The following is a 16941-nucleotide window of genomic DNA, read 5'->3' as shown; positions in this document are numbered from 1 at the left end:
TGCAAATTAACGAAAGTCCTCCTGCCCGGCGATCGTAATTCGGATAATGTTGCGCCAGCGGCCGGTGCACGCCACGCCGTAAGACTGTACGGGCGCCGCGGCACGACAACGCAGTTTGTAAGATAGTAATGGCACTTACTAAAAAATACTAATTCTTACTAATTTCTATTATTAATTTATTATTATTATTTTAATACATTTGTAAACAATAGAAACCATTTATATTTCAAAAAACGCCAGGGGTGGAATGACTCAGGGTGCTATAAAACACACATTTTCACTAAAAATGTTTATACAAACATTTTCTATAAATGGCAGATTTCTTGACCGAGCTGTTATGTAGAAATTTGTTTCTTGTCATAGTTACTGTTCATTCATTTGCGATTGTTAAGTCTTGGGCCCATTTTTTCGACGCTGCTCAAATTGGTGTTACCATAGGTGCAAGTTATTGCCACAAACAGGGGCGGAGAAGGGGGGCTTAAGGGATCGTCACGACCCCTCGCTCATTTAACCTAATATTTCAGTCAGCACATTCACATTGTCAAATACAAAAAAAAAATATGTATAAAATATAAAAATACAAAAAAAAAAGTGGGTAAGTGGATGTTGCTTTGCTGTACAGTAGGTTACAAGTGAGTCGCTGTAATGGATGGTGTTCAATTTTAATCCTTATCTATAAAAGTTGAACATTTTATAAATTTTTAACTACAAAATAATTATTAAATTTTAAATGTGATAAATTTTGTCAGAATTTGAACTTTAAATGCTTATAAAAAAAAATGTGCTTATGTATTTTTAATATTTTTCAACTTTTATTGTAACAATATATCAGCAGCCTTGCATTACATTTTCACACTTTTTTACCCAACAAATACAATTTTATTGATATTTATTGAAAAAAAACTAAAAAATTGAAAACTGACAATGAAGAGCTCAAAACGAGTCAAAATGTTATGGTGTAGCAAATGAAAATATAAACATTCCGTAAAATGTTCATGTATTTGCAGTTATTCGTTTTTGAATTACAACAAAATAACAAAATCACTACATGAGATAAATCGAGTGAATATCCAGTATTGTAATAATATGAACTTCAAACGCTCATAAAAATGTTATTTGATTTGCTTGAAGACATTTTTTTTTTTTGATAAAGATAGATAAACTAGTTTCTAGCTCAGGAATGATCTTAAATTAAATTTTCAAATCTTAGATTTAAAAAAAAATTTTTTATGAATTCTCAACTAAAAATAATTTGCTTATTTTCGTGAATTTTCCGTATTTTGTCAATATTTGAACTTTAAATGCTTATAAATAAAAACTGTGAATAAGGATTTTTAATTTTTTTCATCTGCCTTTGAAACAATAACCTAGGAGCCTTCTATTAAATTTCAAGTTTTTTTAACTGAAAATGTCTATAAACAGTTCAAAATAAGTCAAAATATTTGGAAAATGTTATGGTGTATAGAAAATGCTAATATAAACATTCAGTCAAAATTGCATGTATATCTACGGTCATTTGTTATAGAGTTGCACCAAAAGCCAAAATCGATTTTCTCGAAAACAGATTTTGCGTAAAAATTCCCGTTTTTTCTTAATTTTTCTTTTGTTTATCCCGTAGCTTTTAAAACTACTGGAAATTTTTACTTTTGACTCCTCAAAGTACTAACTAGATTCATTTTCTTTTCAGAAAAGATATTGTTGAAGTAAATCCAAGCACTTTTATACTGTCCTAAAAGGTGATAAGCCACTGATAACAGACACAAAAATCATCATTTTACATCATTGTAAAATCAATACATTCATCGTTCCACTCAGAATCTAAAGCATGAACAATTATTAGAACATTTCGGTAGGTAATAAATATATTATAATTACATTTTTTAAATCTTTATTTTATTTTATTAATTATTCATATAATCATATTATATAGCCGTACCTAATTATAAATTAGAGATTATTTTTAATTTTGTAATTATTGTTTATTTGATTTTGTAAAATTATAGAGCTATCAATTTTTAAAATGTTATTTCGGGCCTTTTACACTTGATAACAACTTGGGCACAGTTTACATGACGTGTACATTTGTGTTTACCTATACCTCGGAAACAGTTAACGACCACCAGGCGCCGATAAATTATAATAATTATATCTAGCCGCATAAATGCAGGGACCTTTTCATGATTACTAAATAACTAAACTGCTAAAACCTTATAAAATTTAATTTAGTTCATAATATATATTATGTATTTATGTACTTACCTCTATATATAGTTTATTAGTCTAGTGTCTTTACTCTTTAACAATCCGCTGGTACTATAATAAGTATTATGTTAGATTATCAATGCTACTGTATCGTAGTCGTATCTTCTTCGCACACATGAATAATATTATTTATCAATAAATAAAATGTGTGATTACTGGTTTTTATTAGTGATTGATCACTGATTACACATTACACTAGATTAAATTAATGATGTATAATGTATATTATATTATTTATATTAAATACTAATGTAATACATTATTAGGTCAATGTTCCTGGTTGTAATCAGTAATTCAAATTTAATCTTTGAGTTAATAATCAATACTTAACCTCGAAACGGATCAAATAAATTAAGCATAAGAATTATTTTAAGTTACATATTCATACAATATTTTCTTTTTAAATCTAAGATTTGAAAATGTAATACAAGATTATTCCTAAGTTTAGGTTAGGTTAGGTTTCTATTTTTATCAAAAAAAAAGTCTACAAGAAAGTCAAATAAAATTTTTATGAGCGTTCGCTTGAAGTTCATATTTTTACAACATTCGATATTCACTAGATTTCTCATGTGGCAATTTTTTTATTTTGTTGTAATTCAAAAACGAATAACTGTAAATACATGAAAATTTCACTGAATGTTTATATTTTCATTTTCTATACACCATAAAGTTTTTAAAATATTTTGACTCGTTTTGAGCTGTTAGCGGACAATTTCAATTTAAAATTTTTTTAGTTTTTTTTTCTATAAATATCAATAAAATTTTATTTGTTGGGTAAAAAAGCGTGAAACTTTAATGCAAGGCTCCTATATTGTTACAATAACAGTTGAAAAAAATTAAAAATACTACATAGGCACAATTTTTTTTTATAAGCATTTAAAGTTCGAATTTTGACAAAATTTATAAAATTTAAAATGTAATAATTATTTTGTAGTTAAAAATTTATAAAATGTTTAACTTTTATGGCTAAGAATTGAAAATTTATAACAAGGTATTCCATGTAAAAAGGTTATAAATTACTTTATTCACAATAATATCATAAAATATACTTAGTAATATCATAGGCTGACAAACCGTCTGACAATTTGAGTCATATGGTGCTACAAAAATTGAGAATAAGCACTAATCTAGACTAAAAAAGGACATGATCTGGTCTAAGTGTGGCCATACTATGCAGTTCATTATCAGAGTTTTTCATATTATGCCAAGTAAGAAGATATTAATTCATATAAACAAAACTTGACGATAAAATAACATTTTACTAATTTTAAAAATCTTAAAAAATATGGAGGAGTTGGAGCTGATTATTTACAAGATTATTAAAAGATACCGCTCGTTATTTCTTATTTGTATAGACACATTTTAATTTTAATTATAAATATTCAAAGTTATTTATATTTATAATTTTTTGGTATTTCAGTTGATCCATATTTGATAATTCTTCAGGCTTATCAAAAATTATAACATAGTATTTTTTAAATTTTAAATTTATGACAAATATGATAATAGAATTTTTTGAAACTCTTCAACATCAATTTCTTGAATAATTTCAACATTATTTGGTTTATGAGTTTGTTGCATATAATCAACCAGTGTTCCGCCACGTGCTTGACCATCTATAACTGGTGTCAGATTTAAAACAACTGATTTTTGAATTAGTTTCGGACACAACATTGCAGCTGCAATTAAAGAGTCACTAGGTTCCCAATTTGGTAATTCTTTTATTTTTGATTCTGCTTTATTTAAAAACTTTATAAATGTTGAATCAACACGACCAAGCACATTTTTTCTCCAGGACTAAAACAACAAAATAAGTAATTGTTCAATTATTTAAAGTAATTTTTAACTTGCATATTTTACCGATGATATATTAGTTGATAAAATTGTCTCCCAGGGTAGTAATAAACTAACTTCTCTTCGAGTTGAATTAAAAAGTATAAAATTACTCTCTGGATCCGCTCCAAAATTAAATTCAACACCTGGACTTCTATTCCCAATACCATTAACACTACCACCAATGACATAAAATCGCTTGATTTTATAAACAAATTTTGGATCTAATGATATTGCAAGTGCGACATTTGTAGTTGGTCCAAGTATAAGTATACTCAATTCACCAGGATATTTATTAGCTAAACCAACTAATGCAACTGCTGCATGTTTTGATCTATCAATATTACCAATAATTTCTTGATTGAATTTAAAATCACCAAATCCATCATTACCAAAAAAATTATCCGATGTATGATTCCCGGTCAGAGGTTTGAATGCACCAGAGTAAACTGGAATCTATAAAATAAATATAAATCACTAAAAGTTTAAAATGTATGTCAATAAAAAAAAATTGTTTTTCTTGTTATATACATATAGGTACTATATGTGTTGCGAATCTACATACAAATGTATTATATTTTATCTTATCTAGATCAAATGTGATACATTAATTTTCATCTAGATATAAATCATTAGTTACCTATTCCCAACACTGAATTATAGTTACTTTTGATTCATTTGCGATTGTCAGTGTCTTGAGCACATTTTTTTCGACGTTGCTCAAATTGGTATTACCATAGGTGCAAGTTATTGCCACAATATCGAATTCCGTGTTGTTGTTGGCAAACACCGATAATGTAAGTAAAATTGCCATTGCATCATCAGCACCACCATCCGTGTCAATCACAAGCTTATCACTTTGCACTCTAGTAGAATCATTTAAATTATATTTATACATTTGTATAGTTAAAATACGCAGAAAATCATAGTGACATACCTTTGGGAGGGCATCAGAAGCCTGAAGCATCCCCCCTCCCAAAAATGTTTCACAGGTATGCCACTATTATACTGTTATATTTATTTTAAAAACAATGTTTTAAATGCTCTTAAATTATATTTTTTAATTTAAACTTTATGGAAAGTTATTTTACCTTTTTAATAATATTGTCATCAAAATTAATCCAAGTGAAATTATAAATATTGTTTTTTCCGTCATTGTAATATTTCAACTAAAAAATTAAAACGAATTACTTGTTAAAATCAAAGAGTGTAGAGCCTATTTTATACATTTTTAACTACAAAATAATTAATAAATTATAAATTTGATAAATGTTGTCAAAAGGTTAGGTTAGGTTTAACTTTAAATGCTTATGAAAAAAAATTGTGCCTATGTATTTTTAATATTTTTCAACTGCCATTAGAACGATATATCGGGAGCCTTATATTAAATTTTCACACTATTTTACCCAACAAATAAAATTTTATTGAAATTTATAGAAAAAAAAACTAAAAAAATTGAAAACTAACAATGTTCGTAAACAGCTCAAAAAGAGTCAAAATATTTTCAAAATTTTATGGTGTATAGAAAATGCTAATATAAACATTCAGTCAAAATTGCATGTACCTCATTTGTTTTAGGGTTGTATCAAAAACCAAAATCGATTTTCTCGAAAACAGATTTTGCGTAAAAATTCCCGTTTTTCCTTAATTTTTCTTTTGTTTTTCACGCCGCGTTTGAAAACTATTGGGAAATGTTTACTTTTGACCCCCCAAAGTACCAACTAGATTCACTTTCCTATCAGTTACAGTCTTAAAAGTTATACTGTTGAAGAAAATCCAAGCACTTTTACTGTCCTAAAAGGTGATGACAGACACAAAAAAAAATTTTAAAAAACACACATCATTGTAAAATCAATACATTCATCGCTTCGCTCAGAATCTAAAATGAGTACTTGGGTACTTGAAACTTATAAAGTATATACAAATATGATAATAAACAAATAATAATCAATGGTATTACTGTATTAGCTTGTATTAGTTGTACCTATACTGGGAATGTTGAGTTCACCATTTACATAATATTAAAATATGTAATATAATTTATAATAATATATACAAGATTCCTCATAAGTTTATCTACCTTTATCAAAAAATGTCTACCGGAAAGTTAAATTATATTTTTATGAGCCATGAGCGTTTGAAGTTCAAATTTTTACATTCGATTTACATTCACTCGATTTCTTATTTAGCAATTTTCTTATTTTGTTGTAAATCAAAAACGAATGTAATTAAAAACTTGCAATTTATATCATATTATGTTTATTTTATCAATTTCTATACTTGATAAATGTTGGCTCTTGAACTATATAAGTACATTTTCAATTTTTAATTTTTTTTGTTTTTTTTCTATAAATGTCAATAAATTTTTTTGGGTCAAAAAGCGTGACAATTTAATACAATGCTCTTGATAATATATTGCTACAATAGCAGTTGAAAAATATTAAAATACACAGGCACAATATTTTTATAAGCATTTTAAGTTTAAATTTGGATGAAATTACATATTAAATAACCACGATTAACTTTTAGTTATTTTTAGTTATTTTTTTGTATTTTTTTAATATCAATTCAACTTACCGGTTTTCCGGCTACCGTATTAAAAATAATTAATAACTAATAAGTAATAACAATACAAATATAATATTAATATAAAATATCCTAGACTGACAAACCGTCTCCGCTCAGAATCGTTCTTTCGTATACAATGATATGATATCATTGAATTCAAATTTAATACCATCTATTACAGTGACTCACTTGTAACCTACTGTACAGCAGAGCGACATCCACTTACCCGCTTTTTAGTTTTTTATTTCACACTGAAGCTGACCTGGCTCCGGGTGTCTGTACCGAAGTCTGATACACGTTTTTCTTATGTTCGATTTAGTTGACAACACCTTCCTTTTAGGACGAGTTAATTGCGCCGTTTCGTGGTTTAATATTGATTAAATTCAAGATCAAATTTGAATTACTGATGATAACCAGGAACAATGACCTAATGTATTATATTAGGTAATAAATAATATAATGTATATAATATATCATTAATTTAAAATTGTGTAATGTGCAATTATTGATATAATATATAATATAACATAATTTATGCATGTGTCATTAATGGGACATTTATTTCTATCGGTATACAACAATGATGGGTACCTACCATAAGATAATTATAAATATGTCCAATTAAAATGTATGTAGTCATTCAAAAATGTAAAAAACTTAACTATATATGTATGTGCCTATACAGTTATGTAAAAAAAGTATTTTCTATAACATTAATTAATAGTTTTTGAAATAGTAATTTTTTTTTATAATAGAATCATCAGTTTTATTATATATATTATAAACCTCAACAATGTATGTTTATCGACGCCATCGTCATGCAATAACTTCTATTGCAGTGTGAGTATTGCGATAGACTCAATTCCGGTGTCCGAATAGACCGAATAGTGTTCGTCGTGTCTCATGCAACCTCATCTCGTTGCAAAATATCAATGAACCATAATAAGTTGCTACATTATTATACGGTTTTCACAAATACCTAACTAAATACCCTAGCATGTTTCCTCAATGCTGTAATTAATTCCACACGGTTTCCATCCAAAGCATTCATCACTATTTTTGTGATTGGATATCAGCCAACTGTTCTGTAAAAAATGTTGTTTATTCCAGTTTTTAGATTTTAGTGTCAGCTTGTTTGAAACGTCCGTTTGATTTGATGGTCGGTCTATACGACATCACAACTTTAATTTAGACGAGATCCTGACTTAACTATATCGGCGTATGGATCGCGCTGCACGGAGTTCATACGGGTTATACCTTCGAATCACGATGACCGGCATACGCGTGGACTTTTCTATTTGAATGATCCTCTTTTTGATCTATTATTTATGGCATTTTTTGTTAACAAATTAATCAGCCAACAAATGCTGTATTCTACAGGGGTTTCATCCGCTGGCGTAATATTTTCTTAATTATTTTGGGCGTAAATTGTATATTATCTCGATATATTTTTCTTTTATACTTTATTGTTTATACATTAGGACAGATCGGGTAAGTAGTATACGAAATAAAAGTAGGTGCGTTTTGTATTTTTCATTATTGAATGCAAGGTGAGTATAGGTATAAAGTCGGGTTAACAGGTCTGTCGTGTCGTCTGGCTTTTATCGTTTAGCCAAGCTCGACTTTATACACGTCATACAGAGTACGATGTAGCTGTGAACCTGGCTTTAATCGCAAAAATTACTCTCACATCAATTTCAATAATATTGATCAAAATAAAATTGTCGATATTTTCAGAACTAGATACTTATATGATGTATGATAAATATTTAACTATACAATAAAGCTTGAATTCAATTTTCTGATAAGAGAACGTTACACCTGCAGTTTCAATTTTGCAGTGTTGTTATAGTGTTAATATTATAGCGAATTGACTTGTTGTACTATTATCAAACTTAAAGTTACGACGGTATTTTCTATATTTTATATTTAATACCAGACAATTACCTACCTACATACATTTTTAAATTGTGGCAATTCACATTCTCGTATAGTATAATATCTTGCTTCTTCTTTTATGCCTTAATAGAGGAAAATATGTTAATTACTGTGATTCAGAACATTAGCAGCAACCAACACGCCTCTCCATGCTGCCCTGTCATTACCTACTCATAATTAATTGTTTGTGATTTGAGCTATATATACATCCAAACGCCCAAAAAGTCGACAAACACAAATCTCATAGTATACATCAGAAATTTAAAACAATAAATTGTTATGACATATATATTTAAGTACATATAATTTCCGTGTAATACATTGCTTAATATATAAAATCATTTATAAAAACAAATCAAGGGCTTAGCTGTTTTATTATACTATTCTGACTTACTGCCTGTATAGGTATACTAATTAATTAATTTTTGTAGGTACACTTTAAATTATTTATATATTATTTAAGAGCAATATTTTTAATAATTATCGGTCAATATATCTAAAATAAATTATATACTTAAATAGTTAAATGTAAATAAATATAAATATTTATAAAATATCAACTGACGAACATAAAAAAAATTACCACATGAACATCAAAGATGAAGAATATTTAAGTATTCTAAGCATACCTCGTAAAAGTAATAAGTCTATACTAAGTAGCCGGTAGGTAAGAAAAGATGTAATGTCGCCACAATAGTGAAGCGATTTCCTTTTGGATTGGTAATAACTAATATTGGTATCGGTAACGCACGATTGAGATATAGAATATTAATTTATAAGATTATCAAATCAAAATGTTTTAATTTATTATTTTCAGGTACCTATTATTACACAAATTATTATGATACCGAGCCGTGAGCCAAGCCCATCTTTATCGACAATGTTGTCGATTAATAAATTAATCTCGAAATAAAGCAATACATATCAGTTTTATATGACAGTTATAAACGTTAAGTTTTAAACCAAACACTTTTTTTACGACACGTTTGAGTAAACTTGTGGACGCATTAAAGGATATACTACTGGGCTAGTTAATGATTTTTTTTTAACTCAGTTAAGTTAAGTTAATATGCACCAATAACAAAAAGTTAAAAGTTAAAAGTTAATTTAACTATAGGTTAACTCAGTTAAGTTAAAAGTTAATACACACTTTTTGTTAACTTTTTATTAAGTTAAAAAAAAATTAATTTGTTTATAAAACGCTAACGTACTTAATTTTTTCCAACCCAAAACTAAACTATAGGATATAGTGTTTATACTTCATACATTATTTTCATATTAGTTAGATTCGAATGATTTTAATTTTTAACTTCAAACAATTTACGATACATTTTTTTAACATGAAAACGAAATAGACTGAAATAGTGAAATATAATAAAATTTAAAACAAAATAAATTAACTTAACTTACTTCTTAAAAAGAAATATTAACTCATTAATTTCACGTTAATTAGGAAAGAAATTTAGTAAGTTAACAGTTAAGTTAATGAAAAGCCAAAAGTAACTAGTTAAGTTAAAAAGTTAAAATTAAATTAACTTTTTAACTCGTCAATGCCCAGCCTTGGGATATACTACCTGTATACCTAGAAATACAAAATAAAACGTTTACAATTGAGTATAACAATTCTGCGTTATTGCCATTTGCCACAATCTTGATCTGTATTATACAAAAATATTAATTTAAATGATTACAATAGTACAAATATAGTATATTTATATTAAATATTAAAAAAAAAAAAATAACACGATTTCATGGTCCTAACCTAATCTACATCTCAAAAGATTGTCGTTTTTCCGCTTGCCAATTAATTTACAATGCATGCTGTATACCTAGCTACAGCATAATATGTATTTGTATGTTAACAGCTATTGTTTTTTTTTTCACCGGAGGAATGTCCCGCTCAAAGGACATTGGTGTTAGATTCCGTATTATACACTACAGGGAGGTTATACTTCAATCGTTGTCCACCAATTTGTGCGTCGTACTCGTACAAAAATATTTATCGTATTGCACTTTACTGGAAGATTTTATAATATTTTTCCACCAATTTGCCATTTACACAAAATATTTACAGTTGGTATACACAAACATTGTTTCTGTCTTGTGTAAATAAAATTTAATTAATTTACTTACCAATCATAGAAAGGTATAAATAAATAAAATAAAATGATTATTTTTACAATTTAATGTTCTTTTACTTGAAATAATTATTTAAATTTTTCTTTAAAGGTTTAGGGAAAAAGTTTACACAAGATAAAAAAAAATTGGGTGTAGGTATACGTGCGGTAGGTAAATATTTTTGAGTGAGGCGCTAAACCAATTTCAAGAGTGCACTCTGTGCAATATAATATTGATTTTATATGTAAGACTACTTAAGTATGTAATATTTCACTACAACTCGTAATATTATCACTAAATTTGTTTTTTTAATATATCATACATATTGTTATGTAATGTCTATGAGAAAATATTTTTCACATAGGGTTTGCAGCAATAATTAATCGCATGTGATTGTTAATGCAGATAATTCTTGTATTTTCTGACATTCAAATAGCATTACCACGTCTGTTACCACTAAATACCTCAACAATATTATAAAATCATATTTATTCAATATTATAAACAAATATCTTACAAATGTCGCAATGTATCATAATTATTATTTATTACAACATTACAGAAAAATTATTTTACGATATTTTATAGTAAAATCATATACAATAGTTATAACTTATGAGTTTTGACTTAATGTCATAATATATCTATGTAATATTGATTATATTAAATAATGATGCAATGCCATCCAAGATCTGTAAGAAATATTGCAGTGCAATAAATTGATTCATATGATACATATTGTAATTGTATAGTAATAATTTTAATTTTGTAATCTCCGTGTAATTTTAAAATACGGTAAACCATTTGCCCAAGTGCCGAATTGGTGTACATAAATAGTGAAACCTTGCTGTAGAGTGCAATACGATAAATAGGTATTTTGTGTGAGTGACAAATTGGTGGACAACGACTGTATAATCTCCCTGCAGTAATGCGTGTAATACGGTAAAATCGATTTCCTTTGCGGGGGACATTCCTGCTTAGACATAGTGTAATTTCTGCGTAATTTTTTTTATAATAATTTCAAAATTTTTAAACACGCAGGTGTACCAATATCAAAATCAACTTTATTTTTTCAAATGGCAACTACTATATTATTAACGGATTCTGGTAAAGTTTTTTTTCTGAACATTTTGATAGTCAAATCATCAATTTTGGTTCGCTAGTTTATTAACTATGGCTCTCTAAAGTTTTGTAAAATCTGCATTAATACTTTTAATTAAAATAATTGATGTAGGTTTAATTTACAAGAGCTAAATAATTTTTTTCTTATAGCTACCTTTTTAAACACTCAAGTAGTTTAATCTAATGATTAATGACACTCTCTCTCAAAAAAAAAAAACAAACAAAATTGTTGGCAAACAAAGTTTATTATTTTAGATTCTGAGCGAAGCGATGAATGTATTGATTTTACAATGATGTGTGTTTTTTAAAATTTTTTTTTGTGTCTGTCATCACCTTTTAGGACAGTAAAAGTGCTTGGATTTTCTTCAACAGTATCTTTTCTGATAGGAAAGTGAATCAAGATGGTACGTTGGGGATCAAAATTAAATTTCCTAGTAGTTTTCAAAAGCGACATGAAAAACAAAAGAAAAATTAAGGAAAACCGGGAATTTTTACGCAAAATCTGTTTTCGAGAAAATCGATTTTGGTTTTTGGTGTAACTCTAAAACAAATGACCGTAAGTACATGAAATTTTGACCGAATGTTTATACTAGCATTTTCTATACACCATGACATTTTCCAAATATTTTGACTTATTTTGAGCTGTTTACGGAACATTTTCAGTTTCCATTTTTTTTAGTTTTATTTTCTACAAATATCAATAAAATTTTATTTGTTGAGTAAAATAGCTTGAAAATTTAATACAAGGCTTCTACTATATTATTACAATGACATTTGAAAAATATTAAAAATCCTTAGTCACAGTTTTTATTTATAAGCATTTAAAGTTCAAATATTGACAAAATACGAAAAAATCACGAAAATTAGCAAATTATTTTGAGTTGAGAATTCATAAAAATTTTTCTTTTTCAATCTAAGATTTTAAAATGTAATACAAGATTATCCATAAGTTTGTCTACCTATATCAAAAAAAAAAAATGTCTACAAGAAAGTCAAATTAAATTTTTATGAGCGTTTGAAATTCATATTTTTACAACATTTGATGAATATCGCTTCGACTCTTTTTGAGTTGTTTACGTACATTGTCAGATTAACTTTACATGGACGTTTGTTTTAAAATTTCTTCGAAATTCAATATTCAATGGATTTCTTATAGAACGAATCTCTTATTTTGTTGTAATTCAAACACAAAAAAACACTATATACTTGCACTGAATGTTTGGACACGTTTTGAGCTGTTTACAGACATTGTTTAGTTAACAATTTTTTTGTTTTTTTTCTATGAATGTCTATAAAATGTTATTCGTTAGGTTAAAAAGCTTGAAAATTCAATCCTCATAATTCAATTGGCTCCTTACATATTGTTACAATAACAGTTTAAAAATATTAAAAATACAGAGGCACGATTTCTTTCATAAGCATTAGAGTTCAAATGTTGACAAAATGTATCAAATTGAAAAATCACAAAATTATTTTGTAGTTAAAAATGTATGTTTAAATTGTATAGGTAAGAATTCAAAATGTAAAACAAGGTTTCACGTAAGTGGTTCATACTGTAACTAAAAAATAAAAAAATATATAAACGCAGTTTTTTTATAGAGATATAAAGTTAAAATTTAGACAAATTTAGATATTTAAACAAGGATTAATGATTTTAATTGTTGTGTCGTAATTTAGAAATATTATTCCTGGGTACTTGACATTTATCTAGGTATATTATTATCTTTTATACACATAATGACATTTTTTTCGTCTAAAATGAATTTAACCTTCTGTAGTACTAATGCCTAATAGTAAAATAAATTACTTTAATCACATAATAGTATCATAAAATATACTTAGTAATATGACTTCTGGCTGACAGACCGTCTTCGCTCAGAAACGTTTTTGGTATACAATGATTAGTAATACTTTATACCATTGAATTCTAATTTAACACATCCATTACAGTGGATCTATAGACACCTAATGTACAGCAGAGCGTTACCGCCTTGTTGGTGGGGCTATAGTCCTAATATTTTTTTGCGGTTCAGAACAAATAGGCATTACAACCTGTTTGGTATACTGCCGTCCTAAGAAAAAACGCCGTAAATCGAAAAAAAAATGAGATAATACTGTATTACGTTTAATATTAGTTTTACAGGTTTTACCTAAACAAAAATGCCGTAACTATGATTATTTATCCAGAATTTTATGTTCATAAGAAAACAATATTGCCGCAATAGTAATAAAATATAATCGGTGCTTAGCAAAAACGCCCTAACCACCGTTTGCTTAGAAAGATTGCCGTACGTTTTGTGTAAAATACGGCGCACAGTGGTCCGAGAATGAATATTAGGCGGTCTTAATTGAGCATTTTTAAATTTGAAAAGCTCAAATTTTTTTTTACACGTGTTTATCACTGTATTCTACTGAATTAGAATATAGATTCTGATGTCTACAAAAAAATTTTTAACCAAAGTTATAACTATTTGAATGCGTTGAATTTGTATTATATTCGTAATTTTTTTTTTCATTTTATATTTTATTTTTTAATTTGTGCAATAAGTTTTGTAACGTGAACCAATTCGTAAAATATTTATATTTATATATTTTTAGAGGCTGAGCGAAGCGATGAATGTATTGATTTTACAATGATGTGTGTTTTTTTTTTTATTTTCGTGTCTGTCATCACCTTTTAGGACAGTAAAAGTGCTTGGATTTTCTTCCACAGTAACTTTTCACATAGGAAAGTGAATCTAGTTGGTACTTTGGGGTGGGGTGGGGGGGGGGGGGGGTCAAAAGTGAAAATTGCTCAGTAATTTTCAAACGCGACGTGAAAAACAAAAGAAAAATTAAGGAAAAAAGGAATTTTTACGCAAAATCTATTTTCGAGAAAATCGATTTTGGTTTTTAGTGCAACTCTAAAACAAACATAAGGTACATGCAATTTTGACTGAATGTTTATATTAGCACTTTCTATACACCATAATATTTTCCAAATATTTTGACTTATTTTGAGCTGTTTACGGACATTTTCAGTTAAAAAAGCTTGAAAATTTAATAGAAGGCTCCTAGGTTATTGTTTCAAAGGCAGATGAAAAAAATTAAAAATCCTTAGTCACAATTTTTATTTAAAAGCATTTAAAGTTCAAATCTTGACAAAATACGGAAAAATCACGAAATTGAGCAAATTATTTTGAGTTGAGAATTCATAAAAAATTTTCTTTTTAAATCTAAGATTCGATTTGTTTACTTGATATCGAATTCTTGTTATTTTAAAAACATTTAATTAATTCAATTTATTCATTGTGAGCATTCAATTATTATAGTTACATAATATTATTATTTGATATTAAGTATACCTACGAAAATCTCTAATTAAATTAATATTTACAAATTGGTGTTTTTCATACAATTTATTAAAATTTATTTATTCTATCTGCATGTTAATCCTAACACTTCACATTATGTACTCTATGTGCTGTTTTTTCGGGTGTGGATATATATTGTGGATTAAAATGTTCATGAAAAGTTTCAGGTCCGTGAGTAGTTCTTAAGCGTTATTTGTTGGAGTTTATAAAAGTAAACGCACATTGAACGAAATGTATCTATTTGAAGAAAATTGTTCTTTAAGTTATTTTTTTATTAGTTAACTAGGCTTCGTAAATAAACTGCCAACGTCTTTTAAATTAAGTGTAGAAATAATTATTTTTTCTTCTAAAATATTTTTAAAAATAGCAGCTGATTGACTGATACATTTTTTTGGGAAATAATTAAATCAAGTTTCTTACCAATATAACGATTACTGTAACGTTACATATTCGATTCGTAGGTACATCTGATGCGTGAAAAGTTCGTTCCTTCAATTGCTTATTTTCACTCAACTTGTAATCCGAGATATATGTATCACAACAGGTTTCAAACGTACTATTACTGTCTATTCTGTTGTGCAGTCTGTGATATATATTATAGTCCGCGAGACCGCGACACCAAAATTTGATGTTGACCGTCACGATCCAAACGGATTATTGTGATAATATGGTGGTTATTAAATCATTTGACGCGCTTTTTTAAAATATTTGTACAGTATTATTTTATATTTTATACCTCTATAAATTAAACTTTTCAATAATTGCCAATTGGTGTACGTAACGCGTCTAAACTCTAAACATTATTGTTCAACGGTCAACGGATAATTTATAATATATTTTATGATTTATTATTTGATAAAAACGCTTTGAAACTATTTTTAATCGAAAACGTACAAAGACAGCATTGATCATTGTGAGTAGGTACTGATAGTACATAACGAAGATGATTATGGTCTATGAGCATTGAGCATTGACAATAACTAAACTAGGATAGACTAAAATGTGCAAAATCCATCATAGATGTCACTACTTTTCCAGATGGATGACTAATACATCAAATCAAATTTTATTAGCATATGCTTTCAAAACTAAAAGTATGGTATGCATATGGACTTTAAGCAGGGGCGCCATTTGAGTTTTATAATAGGGGTGCCAAAATTAAAGCAGGCCAATTTTTTTTTTGTCAGGCCACTTTTTAAAAAATAGTTAATACAGATATTGTTTATACTGGATACCCCCACCAACAACCACCGGTACGCGACGTGCGTGCATGTGCCGCATATCCGTTGTGAACTATAATATACAGCCAGTTCCAATTAGCACCACTATAATAAACATAATTACGTACAATTTATTTGAAATTGGTGTATACTTGTTGGACAGTTTTGATCGGCGACCGTCATGCACGATCGAGAAATTGGGCTCGGGACGGCCGTCAGCGCATTCTAAATTTTTATCCAGGCCAATAAGACACAGAAAAAAATAGGGGAGCCAAAGTATACCCTCCTTCCCCCCCTCCAAATGGCGCCCCTGACTTTAAGATGAATACTGCGACATCGTTGTGACTTTGGTTTGAGCAAGATCAAACTTGACTTGAGAAGAATTGTTCCAAAAATATAACTGATCAATAAGATTTGGACACGTGTATATTGTATAATGTATAAGGTATATTAATACCTAAACAAATTATTTTGCAATATACTGTAAAGAGCAAATAGACTCTACCTACGTATTAATATATAATATG

General features: G+C 27.8%; 1 protein-coding gene across 2 annotated transcripts; it reads right to left on the bottom strand.

Annotated features, from left to right (window-relative positions):
• Positions 1 to 2543: 2543 nt before the first annotated feature.
• LOC132951140 (uncharacterized) lies at positions 2544 to 15763 on the bottom strand. 2 transcript variants are annotated; one of them, XM_061022871.1, is made up of 6 exons: positions 15615 to 15763; positions 6890 to 7090; positions 5187 to 5264; positions 4763 to 4961; positions 4123 to 4551; positions 2544 to 4059 (listed from the first exon to the last, which is right to left on the bottom strand). In XM_061022871.1, the coding sequence occupies exons 3-6, from the start codon at positions 5249 to 5251 to the stop codon at positions 3751 to 3753; spliced, it is 1002 nt and encodes a 333-aa protein (XP_060878854.1). In that variant the 5' UTR covers positions 5252 to 5264; positions 6890 to 7090; positions 15615 to 15763; the 3' UTR covers positions 2544 to 3750. The 2 variants fall into 2 exon arrangements, with proteins under 2 accessions (XP_060878854.1, XP_060878855.1); XM_061022872.1 differs by lacking the exon at positions 6890 to 7090.
• Between the last annotated feature and the right edge of the window lie 1178 nt (positions 15764 to 16941).

Source organism: Metopolophium dirhodum, chromosome 8 (assembly GCF_019925205.1).
Source record: "Metopolophium dirhodum isolate CAU chromosome 8, ASM1992520v1, whole genome shotgun sequence".
Classification (NCBI taxonomy): domain Eukaryota; kingdom Metazoa; phylum Arthropoda; class Insecta; order Hemiptera; family Aphididae; genus Metopolophium; species Metopolophium dirhodum.
The sequence above is the reverse complement of the archived record's forward strand: the minus strand, read 5'-3'. Positions and strand labels throughout refer to the sequence as shown.

What these genes read in the sequence shown, in the direction of transcription:
- LOC132951140 (XM_061022871.1), bottom strand. Translation starts at nt 5,251, where the DNA reads ATGACGGAAAAAACAATATTTATAATTTCACTTGGATTAATTTTGATG. An exon ending in CAATCGCAAATGAATCAAAA is followed by an intron (nt 4,552 to 4,762) that starts GTAACTATAATT and finishes TTTATTTTATAG; the next exon opens with ATTCCAGTTTACTCTGGTGC. An exon ending in TATCAACTAATATATCATCG is followed by an intron (nt 4,060 to 4,122) that starts GTAAAATATGCA and finishes TTGTTGTTTTAG; the next exon opens with TCCTGGAGAAAAAATGTGCT.